A 20,060-nucleotide genomic window follows, 5' to 3' on the forward strand; every position below is an offset into this window, starting at 1 on the left:
TTCAAATTTTTTTTATCATTTTTTCGCATGAAAGTGCTCATTTTTTTTTGTACCGCTTTCTTGTGCAAAGGCAGGTGCGAAATAAGAGCAAAAAAGTTCCCTCCACATACACAAATATACCACAATAGAGATTAATTTATCACAATTTCCAATTTCATCACTAATATTCCCGAAAAAAAAATTAATAAACAATTTAGCAGTCTATTTTGGATCTTGTTTTAATACTTGCTTTTTTTAACACTTAATTAATTGAGACGTCACCACAAATCAACAATCTCCACAACTAATTACTGAAATAATAACGTAAATGAAGATTGTTGTGATTACAATTGATAATATTCCAGCTTCGATATTCAACAATACGTTTTTATTTTTAAATCATAATTTCATACACTACAAATAAAATATAAAGTTCAATTACTGTAACTTAAATTTACAAATACTTAATATATCATGTATACATGTTTCAACCAGCAGAAAAAGTCAACTTTTAAAATTCCCATTCAGTTTATTTTTTGTGCGTGGACTGTTTTTAATATGAAAATTGTATTTACAAGACTGTGTAGTCTGTTCTGTACTTTTTCCGCTGTTTGAAAGTTTTATAACAATTTTATGCTTGTTTACATTCAGTACAGAATTTCATTATGCTTTCTTATACTTAATTAATATTCTTAATATCTCCCTTTGTCGCTTGCAAAGCTGGGAAAATAACATTATAATGACAATAAACAAATAAAGCCTATTTTGTTGTAGTGTATACAAAAAAGTGTTTTTAATATAATTATATACACATATTGGTGTCTATTATTCATAATCCTTGTGACTGTGGAGAGGTTTGGGTATATTACAAAGTTCTTTCCTATGATCAGCACACCTCAGAGTTATTTATTGTGTGCCTTTGTTTAAAAAAATTACAGTGCTCAAATAGTAGTGATGTCCGAGCAAATTTGAGAAATAGTAATAAATTAATGGATCACTTAAAATTACTAAATTCAACAAAGTTCTCTTAATTATAACTGGAATCTATATTTGTCCCCTCCATATTTTAAGAAAATATACATATAGTAGTACTAGAAAATATATATAAGCATATGTATAATACACACTTAAGATATACTAAAATAAAAACTGTGATTATGATCAATGTACAATTTTAAAATCAATCAATCTTTTATATACATTCTTGCTTAAGAAATAAATAATGACTGTTACTTAATCAAAATGGATACATACAACATAGCCATTGCCAAACTGAAGCACCCACAGCTTAAATAGCACCGTGACAATTCCCTAATGCTCGACGTGGACTTCAGTTCAACATTAAAATTAAAAGAAACAAAAGAAACATCCTGTGTAATTGAATTAGTTGATTGTCAGTATAGAATAAAAGTGAAAACAGAATAAAATTACGTATAGCCAATGCCACCACGTTCTGCCAATCCTCGTGCCTACAGGGCAACAGGACCAACAATCCAATGGACATCGTAACAAGCACCATAATCGGTTTGGTTTAGATGACATACAATTGACACATACACGGAAACAGTCGCCACGTGTCCGGGCCCCAACTTCAAGTCCGTACGTAAGGAAGCTCATCCGAAATTTAACAGTTAACTGGTGATGCAGCGATGATCTAAAAAACAACCTACTTGTTCTACGACGCGATTAAAAACGGGGACTTGAAGGTGAACGAACATATTTATGGCAGTCCCCGAGACGCGACGACTGTTCAATATGACGTTTTCCTCAAGAGCATCACTCTATTAGACAAGCACCAAAAAGGATCTCTATCACAACTTGTCCAAATTTAGGTATAACTACCACAAATATAAACACATCTAATAGTTATAGAATATTTTACGGCTGGATTTAAACGCTATTAATAGGATGCAACAATGGTTGTTTTATTAATATTATTTTTATACATTCATGAACTTGAAACGTGTGTCATTTCAAACAAGGAAAATAATGGCACTATTGTCTTCAACACTTAAAATCTTAGAAAGGCTCAGGTGAAACCATCTAAACGAAGTACTATTTCATCTGAATAGCGCCATGGAATAATTCCAGTTTGAAAAATGAGTTGCGCCGTACAGGGCGTTCCAGCAAGCACGTCCCAAACACCTATTACTGCATTGTGAACAAAAAGATGATTTAACCTGGTTTTTCATAGATTGGAGAGGGAAGGTTACCTGATGGAAGACCCTGAGCAATTTCAGCGTTTTTAAAACATTGGCAGTTGTTTTGAAGGAATATTAATTGGATGATAACATTACGGCGACTTACCTAGAGCTCTTTTCATTTTTTAAATACTTGCAACAATCTAAAACAATTTGTTTTTGTGGTCCCTTTTAAAAAAACAACATTTACGCACCAAGACTGGTACACACGACTTTCCCAAAAATGAAACGACTGGACTTACGAACTAATCGGAAAAATTATTTGTCTTCGTTATCTAGAAATCAATTCGATTTTGATCACTGGAAAAATACTGATTCGTGTGGAATTAAAGATTTCGGAGAGGCTTAATGAATTCACATCACCATCCAAGTAATGTTTCCATCAAAATGAGCGACTCAGCACATAGTTACGTGCTGCAGTGTTATCAGCGAATTTATTTTTATTTATTATTTTTTGCGGTATTTTTTGTACCAGGCTACAGTGGCTGAAACATTTAAGTATTGTCCTCTTAGATAGTCTTGACTCGAAAAAATTATAAACACAATACCACTAATTTTCACAAATTTCTATATCTATTTGACACCACAATTGGCAGTATATCAAATACCCTATCACTAAAATTGCATCTAGATAGTTAACAAACTCGGATATTTTTTTCATTTGTATTTTTTTTTTTTTGTTTTTTTGGAAAAGAAAAATAAACTAAAATTTATTACAAATATTTAAAATATTTTCATTTTGTTAAAAAGTTGATATACAGAGCGTAATTTTTTAAACATTTTTTTTTTCACTGCAAAGGCCCTATGTCCGCACGTGCCTTAATGCCTATACACTTTTTGTCTTACAATAGTCTTCAAATATTTATATGTACTTTTTGGTTCAATGATTAAAGGGAGTTATAGCAGAACACAAAGCGATTTCTTTTTCTTTTTGTTAGTCTTCTCCGGCGATTTTTTGTTGATTTGTCGTACTAGGTCATAAAATACCTGAAACCAGAAAAGATAATTAATAAAAATAATTCAATTTCATCGTGTCGGTAACATTTAATTAATAAATATCATGCATGTCAGACACAAATATACGCATGATATTAACAAATACCCATTTGTCGGTACGATTAATTAGTTAATTTTGTGGACCTAGTTTTAGCACTTTTGTGACAATTGCACCTAAAAACTAATTTCTAATTTTTATGTCCACACTTTCATTTTTATTATGTAACATACTTTTTACATTAAATTCAAGGAATAAAATATATTTATTTCCTGTTTATTTTGGCTTTAATAATTTTTTGTAATTTTTGTATTAAACTGTACATATTATTTGGAAGTAATAATTTTATGAATTTTTCCTACTAACAAATAGGCAGTTTTCCAGACCCTCTTGAATATTTCTAGGAAAACCTGATTGTGATAGATATTTATTAAATATAAATATTTTTACATAAATACGTACATCATAAACATTTATTTTCGCTTTGGCAGATGTTTCCATGAAGGCACAGTTAAACTGGCGAGCTAGGTTAGTACCTTGGTCCTTTCCTATCGCTCGTTCTTCCTCCAAATCACATTTGTTACCGACTAACACCATTGGTACATCATCCGTATCCTTAAAAAGAAACAAAGAATTATTAGTTACGTAAACTTTTATCAAAAATGTAGTTTATTTCTGTATTATGACAATTCATACATATTTTTACTAAGGAATTTTATTTGTGGTTTTTTTTTATCTGAGGTTTGATGGGCATGGATTATGTATGTTTAAACATTTTACATTTTATTATTAATTTAATATATATATATATATATATATATATATATATATATATATATATATATAAACTAGTTTCATGTCAAGTTGACTTTAATATTAAATATAAGTATTTACTTAAGTAGTTTAAAATATTTATCGTTAAACAAATAAAATAAATTTGTGTACAAGGTCACAAAATTGTTGAAATTTCAAGAGTGAATTCTTCCTGTTTCATCCTGGTCTCTTTATATGATCATATAATAAAAGTGTGAATATATGTTTAGTCAATATTTTTAAAATATATATTAAAATGTCGAAAAATAAAAAATAAATAAATATTATAGTTGTGTCAAAACATAAATATCATACATTTAACGATTTTATTAGAGTTGATAACATTTATTTAATGTCATCATTAAACATAAATTAGAAATATTTAATTTAAGTATTCATTTAGATAAATTATACGAAATACAAAATTATCAATATCAAAGATACTAATTATTTTCAGCCAAACTTGGTTAACATTTAAAATTTGGAAACATGAGACTTTTTTATAAAGAAAAATTAACAGAACTAATTTTTTTCATTTTCATTCAATGAAAAATTAATTGGTCAAATTACTCATTCTAAAAATGGAAAAGAATATAAATCTAATGTTTTATAATAATTGAAATAATTGTTATTTAATAATATGTAAGACAAAAAAAATAATAATTTATACATATCACAATATCTTATTTTGTTTCAGGTTTTTTATTCAAAAAGGTAAGTTGTTCTTAATTTTACAAATTACTGTTTAATTTTGTCAATTTTAAAGTTATTTTTGCTTATTTCGATACGTTTTAAAATAATTAATAATCTATAAGAATGAGTGATTAAAAAAATATTTTATTTACAAATTTACTCTCATAACGTTTAAGTAAACGTTATAAGAGTAAATTTGTAAATAAAATATTTTTCTAAATAAGTATTTAGAAATATAATATAATATAAATATAATTAACGATTAATTTCAACAATCAAATAAATTAAACAAAATTTTTTGAATGTCGATGCATTTTAAACTAAATCTAATAAAATAAAAATTGATTATATTATTACATTTATAGATAAATTGATTTTCATTTTTTAAATATTTAATGAATGAAATTTATCAAATTACTTATTCTAAAAATGGAAAAAAACTATAAACCCAATTATTTCTTTTCTGGTTTTGTTATTAAAATCTTAAAAACTCATTGTGTAAATGACAAATAAATATCACCAATTTTAACAAAGAAATCGTTGTAACCTCAAAACAGATATATAAGCACATTTTTTTCTGAAATTTTGAGGATAAATTAATTTATAGTTCACATTTGATTATAAATATATTTTTTTTAGATATTAATACATTTTAAAATAGTTTAATAAATAAGAATACAAATGATTACAACAATTTTTTATAGACAAATTTATTTTCGTACCCTTTTTGATTTAGAAATATAAAAAAATTTAGTACTTTTTAAAAATTCAGTGAATATTTACCTAATCAAATTACTTATTCTAAAAATGGGAAAAAATCTAAACCTAATACATTTTATTTATATATAATAATATATTTAATAACAATATTTTATTTCTGTTCAGATTTTGTTGTTATAGAAATTGACATTTTTTCTGAAATTTTAGAGATAAATTAATTTGTTTCCCATTTGATTATAAATAGAATTTTTTAGATATTAATGCATTTTAAAATAATTTAATGAGTAAGAATATATTAATTCTTACCCTTTTTTATTTAGAAATATCAAAATTTTTAGTATTCTTTAAAAATTCAGTGAATATTTATGTAATTAAATTACTTATTTTAAAAATGGGAAAAAATGTGAACCTAATATGTTTTATTTATTTTGTTGTCAAAAACTTATGAACTCTATATTCTGTTAATTACAAATAAATATCACCAATTTTAACAAAGAAAATAAATAGAATTTTTTAGATAATAAGGCATTTTAAAATAATTTAATAAGTAAGAATATAAATAATTATAACAAATTTGTATAGATAAATTTATTTTCATACTCTTTTTATTTAGAAATATAATAATTTACAGTATTTTGTAAAAATTCAATATATATTTGTGTAATTAATTTACTTATTCTAAAAACGTAATAAACGTAATATATTTTATTTATTTATAAAAATATGTTTAATATTTAAATATCATATTTCTTTTCAGGTTTTGTTGTCAAAAACGTATACTCTAAATTCTATTAATAACAAATAAATATCACCAAAGAGATGGTTATAACTTCAAAACTGGTATTTTAACATATTTTTCTATATTATAGGAACAAATTAATTTAAATTCTCCTTTGAAATAAGTTCAATACTTTCCTTCCTAAAAACAACTTATATTGAACACAAAAATTTAAATATTTGCATAATTCTGAGGCACCCTGTATACATTATCTTGACAACTGCAACCCAGGTAATAAAATGACTGAATGTTCCGTTCCTAGAACCTCACTACTACTCACTCAAATTAATCATAGATTTTGTTTAATCTCATGACTCAAGCCTATCTTGCCACCAAGATCAACATCGCCATCCGACGTATACACGAGAAAAAAAAGCTTTGTACAAAAGCTGCGCGTAAAGTGAATCGACGGAAAAAGCGCCGAACAAACGGCCTGGAAATTTTTGTTTTTCCCTCTAAATTCCCTATTAAAAAGCAGTTATCTAGGTCAATGCACGTAAGGCCTGAAAGGCGGGCATTATACAGAAAATGAATAGATTACGTCCCGATAGAAGTAAACTTTATCTCGATTTGAACGATTAAGCGTGTTGTTATCGATTCACTTAAAAAAAAAAAATCCGCAATTGGCAAATCGAAAACAACAAACCGACTCTATGCGGTTCCGTTGAATGGGCCCGACGAACGAAATAGATAATGTCGAAATTTTCAAGCAGGAATTTAATGTAATGTAATGTAATGTAATGTAATAATCTGCCCGCCACTTTCACCGCACAGCAATCCAGTTTGAAGGTCCCACAGATTTTTTTTTAAAACTTAATTCACTACGAAATGTAATAAACAATTTTTGCTGTGATGCTAAAAAACAATAGCGTCGACGTTACATTTGTTTGCATCGCCATTTATACAGATGTGTTACAAGTCGCCGTTTTTATTGCGTTTTTCACGAAAACATTTGCAGTTAATTTTAACAATGAGACAGCAAATCGATCGCCCCCAACACTTTTAGGCGTTGTTTTAGATGTTTTCTATTTTTTTATGATGAATTGTCATTACTATAAATACACTTTTGTACGAGTAATTTAATTAATTATTAATCTATGTGCTACATACGTATCGTGCATATTATATATATATATATATATATATATATATATATATATATATATATGTGTGTGTGTTTTTATTCACAAATACTCATACTTACAAAATTCCAAAATAAAAAAAATTATACACTGAAATTTTCAAGAAATATTATATTTACCTGTTACGTTTGGTACACAAATGTACCACCTACAATTCTTCTTAATTTTTCTAATTAATGTTCAATTTCATCAATTTTGAAAATTTTCTTTGCTTACTTATAAAATATGTTAAAATAAATAAAAATATATATTGAGATTTTCAAGAAATATTATGTTCACCAAACGTAAGAAATACACAATTGAATCACCAACAGTTCTTAATTTTTCTAATTAATGTTCTATTTCATCAATTTTGAAAATGTTCTTTGCTCATTTATAAAATACGTTAAAATAAATAAAAATATATACTGAGACGTTCAAGAAATATTAGTTTACCAAATGTAACAAATACACAAATGTATCACCTATAGTTCTTCTTAATTTTTCTAATTGATGTTCAATTTCATCAATTTTGAAAATTTTCTTTGCTTATTTATAAAATACATTAAAATAAATAAAAGTATATACTGAGACTTTCAAGAAATATTATGTTCACCAAACGTAAGAAATACACAATTGAATCACCAACAGTTCTTCTTAATTTTTCTAATTAATGTTCTATTTCATCAATTTTGAAAATTTTCTTTGCTTATTTATAAAATATGTTAAAATAAATAAAAATATATATTGAGATTTTCAAGAAATATTATGTTCACCAAACGTAAGAAATACACAATTGAATCACCAACAGTTCTTCTTAATTTTTCTAATTAATGTTCTATTTCATCAATTTTGAAAATGTTCTTTGCTCATTTATAAAATACGTTAAAATAAATAAAAATATATACTGAGACGTTCAAGAAATATTAGTTTACCAAATGTAACAAATACACAAATGTATCACCTATAGTTCTTCTTAATTTTTCTAATTGATGTTCAATTTCATCAATTTTGAAAATTTTCTTTGCTTATTTATAAAATACATTAAAATAAATAAAAGTATATACTGAGACTTTCAAGAAATATTATGTTCACCAAACGTAAGAAATACACAATTGAATCACCAACAGTTCTTCTTAATTTTTCTAATTAATGTTCTATTTCATCAATTTTGAAAATTTTCTTTGTTTATTTATAAAATACGTTAAAATAAATAAAAATATATATTGAGATTTTCAAGAAATATTATGTTCACCAAACGTAAGAAATACACAAATGAATCACCAACAGTTCTTAATTTTTCTAATTAATGTTCTATTTCATCAATTTTCAAAATTTTCTTTGTTTATTTATAAAATACGTTAAAATAAATAAAAATATATACTGAGACTTTCAAGAAATATTAGTTTACCAAATGTAACAAATACACAAATGTATCTCCTATAGTTCTTCTTAATTTTTCTAATTGATGTTCAATTTCATCAATTTTGAAAATTTTCTTTGCTTATTTATAAAATACATTAAAATAAATAAAAGTATATATTGAGATTTTCAAGAAATATTATGTTCACCAAACGTAAGAAATACACAATTGAATCACCAACAGCTCTTCTTAATTTTTCTAATTAATTAATGCTCAATTCATCAATTTTGAAAATTTTCTTTGCTTATTTATAAAATACGTTTAAATAAATAAAAATATATGCTGAGACTAAAATAAAAATAAAATTTATTGAATCTTTATATTTTAAAATAATTTAATAAGCTATAAAAATAATTATAAAAAAATTATATATAGTAATATAAAATTTATTTTCAATGACTTTTAAATTTTAATAAATAAATAAATATTATATTGATTGATCCTTTGTGTTGTTTATTCAAATACGTAATTTTAACCTTTTTATTCATTAGAAAACATTTTTTTAAATAAAAATTCTCATATACATCATAAATATATTACATATAACTAGTTTTTCCTAATTTTACTAATTAATGTTTAATTTCATCAATTTTATCATCTTATCTTTATTTTGTTCAAAAATAATTTAATAAGCTTGAAAAATAAATTGACAAAATGACCTTTTGTTTTTAAAAATTAAATCCTATATCATTATATACAGTGGTGGCCATAATTATAGCAACTGATGGTTCTGCTTATCTTAAATATCCTACAGGAATAAATCTACACAAAAAGTTTGTTAAACCCACAGTGAAACTTGGCGGTTCAATTATATGCTATGCGGATGCTTCAATTCTTCTGGCGTAGGCCCCCTTAGACTAATTTACGTACAGCGATATATTAAACAACAAATTACTTCCATATACTGAAGAAATGATGCTCTTAATAAATATGTTAACAACAATTCAAGAAGCTTGAAGGAATTGTCCTATATTTGGAAAATGGTCGAGTCTATGCCACGGAGGCCAAAATTATAAAACAAAAAGGATATTATACAAAGTGTTAATGTTATATTAAATAACACAGATTTAATCATTAAAAATCCCTTTCAAAATTAAAGTTAATAATATGTAATATTTTATAGAATAAGAATATAGTAGTTTTTATAATACTGTATAAAACAACAATAGTAAATTAATATTATTTGAACACTTCACCCTAAATAAAAGAGTTATAGCTAAAATATTTAACATTTTAAAAAGTTACTATAATAATGACCACTGTTGTATATGGACATTTTCCTAATTTAAACAAATAATACTTTATTTCATCAATAGAAAAAGTTATAAACCTTTCACATTTAGTTATTTCAAAAATGTGCCAAGCTAAAAATAAAATTTATTGATGTCGTTACGTTCTAAAATAATTTAATAAGCCATTAAAACATATGATAATAAAAATTTTGCATATACAAATTCACTTTCAAGCATTTTAAAACCGTTTAAATGCAATAAACAAAGTAATTAATTCAAATTACTTAATAACGTTCTATTTTTACTCGAAAGATTTCCTCGTTACGATCGAACAGACAAATCATTCGCAACGTGTTACCGACACCACGAGCGAAAAAATTCAAATCGCCCGTCCTTGATATAATTCCATTTTATTGACACCGGGACAGGACAATTCGTGCGATGCGGATTAAACAAAGATTTATGGGTGGCGAATAAAAACAAAACGAATGAGTGAAGGGTGTCGGAGCGCGGACCCGGTGATTCATTACGGTCTTAGTCACCGCGAGTAAATCATCTTAAATTGACCAGACGTACGATTTAATTATGACACATTGCCGTTCAGGTGGATGGCGGGGCCGAATATCTCGACGGCGTTTTCGCCGTACCCGCGGTGGCGCAATTAAGACTAATTTTAAACAATTGGAATCCGAGAGGCGGATCAAAGGAGCGAATTTTACGGAATAGTTTTTGAACGAATTACCCGGCCACCGAAAATAGAAGACAAGTGGAGCGGACAACAGTAAACCGAAAGTTAACAGCTTCGTTACGACGACGCTTTTCCGTCATAACGGTTGTTGGAAACTTTTATGGCGGCCACTAAAAATCGACTTTGGCTTAATACGAATCCTTCGCGAAAAGTGAAAACCACGTTTCGTGCGTAACAATCCTGATAATCACAGAATATTTTTGTTTTGGCAAATTTTAGAAATATTAACTACCTTTTGTAGGAAGTGAAGAAGAAGTGTTTCATAACTTTTCAGGATTTTATGTCATTTTATGATTTTTAGTTGATTTTTCTAAATTTTTGATGTGATTGTGTCAATTTTACGTGAATTTTGAAGCTTATTTTTTAGAATTTGCAAATTTTTTAAAAAAATTTATTAAATATTAGCTGAAATGTTTGAGAAATTTCAGAAATATTATCTGAATTTTGTCTTCCTAAATTTTTTAAAAGTTCCAGGATTTCTCATCAAACTTCATCATTATTATTATTATTATTTTTGTATTTGTATTTGTTTTTGACCAAATTTAACCAACATTAGCTGGATTTTGTTTTTTATATTTTCTTATTTTTAAGAGTTTGCATATTTTTTATTGAATGTATTAATGTATTAATTATTGGTAGTTCTTTTTTAATTTTGTCATTATTACTTATTTTTCAGGATTTCTTTCATTATTATTAATATAGTTAATTTTTCTCCATTTTTAATATAATTTATTTATAATTTTATTCATTATTAGTAATTTTTATCGACTTTTGAATGAAATTTTAGAAATATTAGCTGATTTTTGTATATTTTTTTTTTAATTTTAGCATTGTTCCATATATTTCAGGATTTTTTATGAAATTTCATTAATATTAATAATTGGCCTTTTCTTTATTTTTAATGTGATTTTATCAATTTTAGCTGAATTTTGTTTTCTACTTGAATTTTTGAAATTTTACAGGATTTATGATCAAACTTCATTATAATCAGTAATTTTCATTGAGTTTTGATCAAATTTAATGAACATTAGCTGTATATTGCTTTTTATTTTTTAAAATTTGTATATTTTTTATCAAATTTATGAATTATTAATTAATTTTGGCATTATTCCATATTTTCCAGAATTTTTTTCCAAATTTCGTTATTATTAATAGTTGATTTTTCTATATTTATTAAATGATTTTATAAATTTTTTAACTAAATTTTTCAAAATTTACAGAGTTTGTCATGAAATTTTATTTTTTTTTTTTTAATAATTTTTATTGACTGTTGATCAAATTTAGTCAACATTAGCTGTATTTTGCTTTTTTATCTCTCCTTAGTTTTTAAAAATTTGCATATTTTTTATCAAGTTTATGAATTATTAGATGAATTTTATGGTTTTTATGTGAAATTTCAGAAATATAAACTGAATTTTGTTTTTGTTAATTTTTACGTTGTTCTATATTTTTGTCAAATTTTATTATTAATAGTTGATTTTTTTTATTTCTTATATAATTTTATCAATTTCAGCTGAATTCTGTATTTTTTAACTAAATTTTTCTAATTTTCCAGGATTTCTCATCAAAGTTAATAATTTTTACTTATTTTTAATAAAATTAATGAACATTAGCTAAATTTTGTTTTTTATCTGAATATAGTTTTTTACATTTTGCATAATTTTTTATCAAATTTCAGGAATATTATCTGAATTTTTTGTTTGTTTCCTATTTTTTCACATTCTTCCTTATTTTTTAAATTTTTTTTGCCACATTCATCATTATTGGTTGATTTTATGTGAATTTTTTGTCTTGTTTCCAGTTTTTGTGATTTCTCCTATTTTTCTGCAAAATTTTTTGATAAATTTTTCAAGTATTAGTTGAATTTTTCCCAAATTTTTGTTATTTTTTAATTATATTTCAAGATTTCCTGTAAATTTGAATAATAAATATTTAATTTTTCTTGATTTTTTCAGTATTAACAGAAAAATTTGTAATATTAGTTTATATATAGTATTTATTTACATTTATATATAGTATTTAATCTAATTTTTCCTGTACATATGCACACCACTGGATTTTAAGCATGTTTCATAAAAATTCAAAACACTACTACAATTATAACTTTTTTTAGTATCGTTTGTGATCATATAAACAATGGGATGGGTCAAAATATAACGAATAACCCTGTACACACACATGAAGGCTTATACGTGACCCCGAAAATTTTAATTAGCGTCGTATAAGAGCGTTTTATCGCCTAGTTTTACGACGACGCAATGAAAATCGTAGGAAAACACCTTCTGGCGTCATTGGAACGGGCGTTTAAAACGTTAAAAAAAAAATAATAAAAGACGGTTCCTTAATGAATAATGCTGATAAATCCGGACAGGAAACGTGCAAAAACCACAAATACTCACTGATAAACACGCCCGATAAAAACTATCTCATTTTTCCGCGTACCAGTCACCGTGCAACGTTCGAAATGCACGAGATAAATGAGGAAAATCCCTACCTTCACTCGCAGAATTTGCTCCCGTAGATCCTGCAGATCATTGAATGTGGATTGTGCTGTTATTGAATAAACCAGAACGAAACCCTGGCCGTTTTTCATATATAAATCCCTCATCGCCGTAAATTGTTCCTGTAAAAAAAGAGCAAAAAGTAATGTGAAATTTATGAGCCAAACAGATTTAAGCGGGACGCAGGAAGTTTAAAAGTGAATTGCTTGAGGGTGTATTTAAGAAAACTTCCGGCCGACCAACGTAAAGCTTTTCCATACATCAATTAAACAAGAAAACCGTTTAGTTTTATGTTATTTTATTTATTGTACTCGTTATAATTTATTCGCATATTTCAATGCAGAAGATAATAATGCGGTTGTGAATAATCTATACGTGAATCTATGCGTTTATAATTAAAATAATAACAATGCAGCACATTTTAGTCGTGTTTTATTGCAGAATATTAATCACTAAAAGTTATCTGAATTCCAACGAATTTCTACAACATAATTGTATCCTAGTCTTTTTAAGATATATTTTTTTTTTATTATTTAAATTATAATTCAATACAGCCAACAATAAAATAATCTCGGATTGACGCACATTTTTTATTCCATTGTGCAAAAACTTCCTGCATAATTAAATTTGTAATTTTATAGGATGTTTGAATGTGCAAGTCTAGACGAAATGTTTATTTCACGAACTCAACCACAAACTGTAAATGAATAAAATTCTGAAAATTTCAGTAGTAGTAATTCCTAGTAAATAAATTGGAAACTGAATGTGTGTTTAATTTACAACAAATTTTAGTGCTTTATTTACAGAATAGAACTAATATCAACAAGGTACAATTTTATTTATGCTTTTACATTTTTTTATTACATAAATTTGCAGTAAAAATATTTTTTGACTCAAAGCTTAATTTATAAATGAAATTTATGTTAATTTCTATAATGGAGATAATTAATTATTAATTCTGGGACAATTAAACTAGTGAAAACTATATAAAAAATTTTAAAATTTAGTTTATGCTTTTACTATATCTATTAATTATATAAATTATCTGTAAATATATTTGTTTGTCGAAAAACTTTATTTTTAAATTAATTTTTTAAATCTATGAGCAGTAATAAGCTAATTATTCTATTCTATTATATAAATATTAATGAAAACTATAAAAAATGTTAAAATTTTATTTATTAATGTATCTATTAATTATATAAACCCCCAATAAAATATTTTTTTGTAGAAAACATTCATTTATAAATGAAATTTAATTTATAATTTATAATGTAACAACAGTAAAATGTTTCTTTACTAATTCTTTGACAATTAAATTAGTGAAAACTATATAAAAAAAATTTAAAATTTAGTTTATACTTTCACTATATTTATTAATTATATAAATTATCTATAAAAATATTTATTTATCGAAAAACTTTATTTTTAAAATTAATTTTTGTAATCTAAGAGCTGTAATACGTTAAATTATTTCATTCTATTACATAAATATTAAAAAAGACTACAAAAAAATGTTAAAATTTTATTAATGTACCTATTAATTATATAAACCCCCCAATAAAATATTTTTTTGTAGAAAACCTTCATTTATAAATGAAATTTAATTTATATTTTATAATGTAACAACAGTAAAATGTTTCTTTACTAATTCTTTGACAATTAAATTACTAAAAACTATATAAAAAAATTTAAAATTTAGTTTATGCTTTTACTATATTTATTAATTATATAAATCTATATCTATAAAAATATTTGTTTATCGAAAAACTTTATTTTTTTCCAAAATAAGTAAAGTTACTTTCACTGTGAATTATAAAACTTCTACATTGTATATATCTATATACATTTGTAAGGAATATTTGATTTACATTTTGTAATATAAAAATAAGATTTTTTTAATTTAGACCACACTATTAATAACGTTTACTTATAATAAATGTAATCTACGGTAAATATCATAAAGCAATGACAATAAGTTAACATTTTGTATTCGACATAAAAGATATTTTCACAAAATATTTTATAATTTCTATATTAGAATATTGAATATTTGATTCTCAAATTAATAGCTGACGTTTATTTAGTAAATTGTTAATTATTCGTTCAGATATCATAAATATAATCAATTAAAGAAAATATTTAAGTTACAGTAAATCAAGTACATAAATAAACATTTTAGATTGTTGATGTTCTATTTACAGAACAGATAATTAGAAATAAAAAATCATTATAACTTTCATTATCTGTATTATCAGAAAAAAAGCCAACAAAATTTCCAGTATAAAAATAAATTATTTGTTTTAAAAACCACACAACATAAATTCCGAGTTAAATTATTCTAAATACAAACATTTCCAGCAAACATCGCATATAGTGTATAAATTCCAATAGATAATTTCTACCGCATAAATATAAAATAAAACATGTAGTTCAGTGTTATATTTACAAAACAGATACAAGATAGAAAGTTCCTTAACATCAACAACTTCAAATCTAAAATTAAAAAATACTCAGGGAAAATTCCCGCAATTCGTTTTAAAAACAGTCGTAGATTAACAAGATGCTCAAGCACAAGTTAGAATGAATAAATTAATTAATTATCAAATCCAGCACGAAAATAGTTGGAATTCTTAAAATTATGGGTTTAATCACATGGCAATATTTAAAGTGGCCCATCAATTCGACACTTAATGGCGATTGATTGAGTTTTAATACATTTTTATGAGGGTAATTGAATAATCTAGTTCAAGATTACCCTCATTTTTACACACGCAGCATTGATTTGACAACTTGAAGTGTTTCTGTACTGGTGAAAATCTATATATAACCTTCCCCCATTGTTTTAAAAGTGAACTAGAAATAAGTAATAACTTCGTTTCCCGGTAATTCGTAAAATCGGTGCCCGCCTTAGTTTACTTCACGCTGCACCGAAACTTGCAATACCCCCGGTGAACTTTTGAACTTTCACGACAAAAACTATTTGATGGATGATCAATTTCTTTATGCCTTCCGTTTCGGTCGCACAATTTACCGAGTTATTAAATACTCGAACTGTCGGGATGGCCACTCAAAAAATCAGTGGTTGGAAGCGATACAATAACTCTGAGACTCTGAACAATTATTGGTTTCCGACAATGGCTCAAAACAATTTGAAATATTAAATAACGTAAATATTGATCTCGCATTTTCAATTCAAATATGCATATTGCTATGCAGGAGTTAGACAAAAGCCCCTTACTTAAACTTGGGATACCTTAATCTAAAAATAATTTAATTCAATGCAAATTTAGAATACTAATTCACATTATGCAGATAGTTTTTTACAAAGAACTAAGAAGATTGAGTTATCAAAACCTCTTTAACAATGCTTCAATGATAACATACACAAAAAAATCAATCAAAATATCCCAGACTGTCTAAAATATTGTTTTTCATTAACAATTAACGTTACATGGTCAAAAATTCATTTGTTTGTATTTCCACGCCATTGTCCATAAATATTTCATTATCAATATTGAGTGGGATGTTAATATGCATTTAAACAAATGAATGAAATGTTTTAATGCTCATTTAGTATTTATAGGTCTTAATTTTTAATTATTAATTTTATGTGGACAACAGTTGAGCTTAACATCAAAACATACAATAAATATTTTATATGAAAACTATCAAATATAATCACTTTTTGACAAGCATTTAATACTGCAGATTATTAATTAATAAAATATATTTGCTACCCAACTAAAATTAAATATTTCAATATGTACATTTAATCATAAACATAAAAAATATTCCATAAAACATATTCAACTCAGTTGATCATAACATTATTTATTTATTGATTTTAACTTTAAAATGGCCTAGTTTAGCAGTACATTCATATGTACTGCTAAAACTTTAATACATTGGGAGTATTAAATTTAATTTAAATATGAGATAATTTATCTAATTTTAGAATTATTTATAATAATTTATATATGATAATAAATTAATGATTATTATATAATTAAATATACATATTTATAGATTCAATTTGCTTTTTAATTATTATTATATTAAACAATAAATTAAACCTTTATAAAAGTTTAATTATATCAGTCAATTAGGACAAGCATTTATTAATGAAGGACATCAAAAATTATGAAAATAATATAAAATTGTTTTTGCCAGCCTATTTGGCATAAATTCACAAAAATTAAACTAGATTAACCCCAGTTAATCCTCAGTAACTGATTCAATTGATACTTGTATTAAACAGTAATTTAGCAAACATTAATAACTGAATTTTATGAAGTAATTACATTAATTTAATCATTACGAAACGGGAACAAATAGTTTTATTCAAGTAAAAACCCAAAAACTATAATTAAATATGAAAATGAATCAATGTGGGCAAACATTAATGATGAAAAAACATAAAATTATCCTGTTTACATCATATTTGTCCAATAACTAATTCAATTGACAATTTAAAATTAAAAAAATTAAAATGGGACATCAAAAATGATGTAAAGAATATAAAATTGTTTTATTTACATAAAAATATTCTTTTTGCTAACCTATTTAACATAAATTCACTAAATTAACCCCAGTTAATCTCCCGTAACTGATTCAATTGATACTTGTATTAAACAGTAATTTAGCAAACATTAAGTGATTTTTATGAAGTAGTTACATTAATTTAATCACCACAAACGAGAATAAATAGTTTTATTCAAGTAAAAACTCATTAAGAATAAAAAATGATCAATATGGGCAAATATTAATGAGGGAAATAATATAAAATTGTCTTGTTTTCATTAAAATATATTTTTGCTGACCTATTTATCCAGTAACTGATTCAATTGATAGCTGTATTAAACAATAATTTAACAAATTATTAGTAAAATAATTGTATAAAGCACATAGCGTTAATTTAATAGTAATAAGTGGTTTTATTTAAGCAAATTTATTTAGGAAGAATTGACAAATATAAACTGAATTAATCTGAGTTAATCTCCAATAACTGATTCAATTGATAGTTGTATTAACCTTATCTGCAAAAATTAATATCCTAATCAGAGTGATTAACTATTTTTAAAATTAACTGAGCCTGAAAAAATTCAGTGTGTGGCAATAAAAACTGTTTTACACATCAGAATGTAAAGGACTTAGGAATAACATTCTAAATAGGATTATTTGAATGTTAAACTGAAGGAGTAAGTTTACTTACTGTGCCTGCGGTATCTAGGATCTCCAACATACATTGCTGTCCATCTACTTCGACTTGTTTCCTATAACTGTCTTCGATGGTGGGATCATATTTTTCTACGAATATGCCTTGTACAAATTGCACTGTTAAAGCCGATTTGCCGACACCTCCTGAGCCCAGGACCACAATCTTATATTCACGCATGTTGGTGGTATTATTTTAGTGTAAAAAAAAAGTCCTGTAAAAGGAAAATGTGTTCGGTTAGTTAAACAAGTACAACATACAACAATTGCAGTGAGTATACGAAGCAAAAACAGCTTTGAAATGAGTAAAATCAGTGGTTAAGAATGACCACAACCGAAAAAAACCACAGGAAGTAGGTAAGCTAAAACTGAAATTTTTTGGGGGATGCGAAACTGAGCGTAGTCGAGCCACTAAAAAGAATTAATGAACAACAGACATGCATAAAAGTGAGCGCATCTAACGTATAAAATAAAACAATTAGACAAATTCTACTGAGGGCACAAACAAGGTTAAACAACAGCGAATAGCCGCTACCGCCTAAATCAACCCAAGAATTATGGCCTTATGCCCTTTTAGCCCACAATTGTTCACATACAAACTAAGTACATACGTTGAAACACGTAAATAAAAGTCCACTTCTTATTCACTTCCAGTAGCTTATTTCGGATAAAACACGGCACTCTTTTTAACGTCAAAATGCACTTTAATTTAACACTGTCATGGCTAATACATTTCTTTTCGACTTATTTGCCCGGACTCACTGGATATATTCCATACAACATATTTCCATTCGGTCATACGTTGGGTGTGTTTAACATGAATCTGTTTTTTGCCACTTACCGTATCTCAAAACACCGTTATTTTTGACGAAACGGCCGCTGACGAGGTGGTAACAAATTTGCTTCTAACAATTATGCTCCCCCACCTTTACTTTGTTCAACGATGACTTTCCTACTAGCGCATGCCAAATTACCGCACCCGATGCCCCGATGCCAGAGACAACGGTGCCGGCAACCGAGCGATCTGTAAACACGTCCGGTGGATTTGAACTGTAATTTCGTGCCGTGACGCTAGATGCGAGATGCGTCATGTAATAAACGTGGTACACTTCTTGTTGCTTCCTTGTGTATCTGTCTCTTACTGGTACACGGTTCGGTCACTGTAATTGGTTGGAAGACAAGGACGGCAATATATATAGGCAACTGGACTACTGGTATAACCGACAATATATACAAGATACATGAAATTTAAAAATATTAATTACATTATAAAACGCTTTTGTTGTTAATTTGAAGTCGATTTTGAATAAAAAATTCACAATTTAATAATTAGGCTAATGCCTAATTTCAGTCAATTTTTACTAAACAAATTTAATTAAAAAATTAAATAAAATGGCTGAAACATTTCAGAAATAAGTTAATAACTTATTGATTTTTTTTCATTGGAAAATTTTAATAATATTAATATTCATATTAAATGAAATAGTAGCTAATTTTTCCTGTAAAATAAATTTTTAAAATGTTAAATTACCGTAATTGTTAACTTAAAATTCGAATAAAACTAAATTCTTTTATAGAAAATACAATTTAAAATTTATTTAGTTAATTTTGCCTTAAAAGTACTTATATAAAATGTCATA

The 20,060-nt window shown here is 25.7% G+C and overlaps 1 protein-coding gene across 2 annotated transcripts; it reads right to left on the reverse strand.

The window, feature by feature from the left end:
- Positions 1-345: 345 nt before the first annotated feature.
- On the reverse strand, positions 346-19,409 carry LOC109602368 (ras-related protein Rap1). 2 transcript variants are annotated; one of them, XM_020018728.2, is made up of 5 exons: positions 19,262-19,409; positions 18,419-18,635; positions 13,197-13,325; positions 3,637-3,789; positions 346-3,167 (listed from the first exon to the last, which is right to left on the reverse strand). In XM_020018728.2, exons 2-5 carry the CDS (start codon positions 18,599-18,601, stop codon positions 3,078-3,080), a joined length of 555 nt encoding a protein of 184 aa, XP_019874287.1. In that variant the 5' UTR covers positions 18,602-18,635; positions 19,262-19,409; the 3' UTR covers positions 346-3,077. The 2 variants fall into 2 exon arrangements, with proteins under 2 accessions (XP_019874287.1, XP_019874288.1); XM_020018729.2 differs by lacking the exon at positions 19,262-19,409 and adding an exon at positions 19,032-19,252.
- Positions 19,410-20,060: the final 651 nt, after the last annotated feature.

Source organism: Aethina tumida, chromosome 1, assembly GCF_024364675.1.
Source record: "Aethina tumida isolate Nest 87 chromosome 1, icAetTumi1.1, whole genome shotgun sequence".
NCBI classification, from domain to species: Eukaryota; Metazoa; Arthropoda; class Insecta; order Coleoptera; family Nitidulidae; genus Aethina; species Aethina tumida.

What these genes read in the sequence shown, in the direction of transcription:
- LOC109602368 (XM_020018728.2), bottom strand. Translation starts at nt 18,601, where the DNA reads ATGCGTGAATATAAGATTGTGGTCCTGGGCTCAGGAGGTGTCGGCAAA. An exon ending in AGCAAATTCTGCGAGTGAAG is followed by an intron (nt 3,790 to 13,196) that starts GTAGGGATTTTC and finishes TTTCTTTTTAAG; the next exon opens with GATACGGATGATGTACCAAT. An exon ending in CGAAAATAAATGTTTATGAT is followed by an intron (nt 3,168 to 3,636) that starts GTACGTATTTAT and finishes TTCTGGTTTCAG; the next exon opens with GTATTTTATGACCTAGTACG.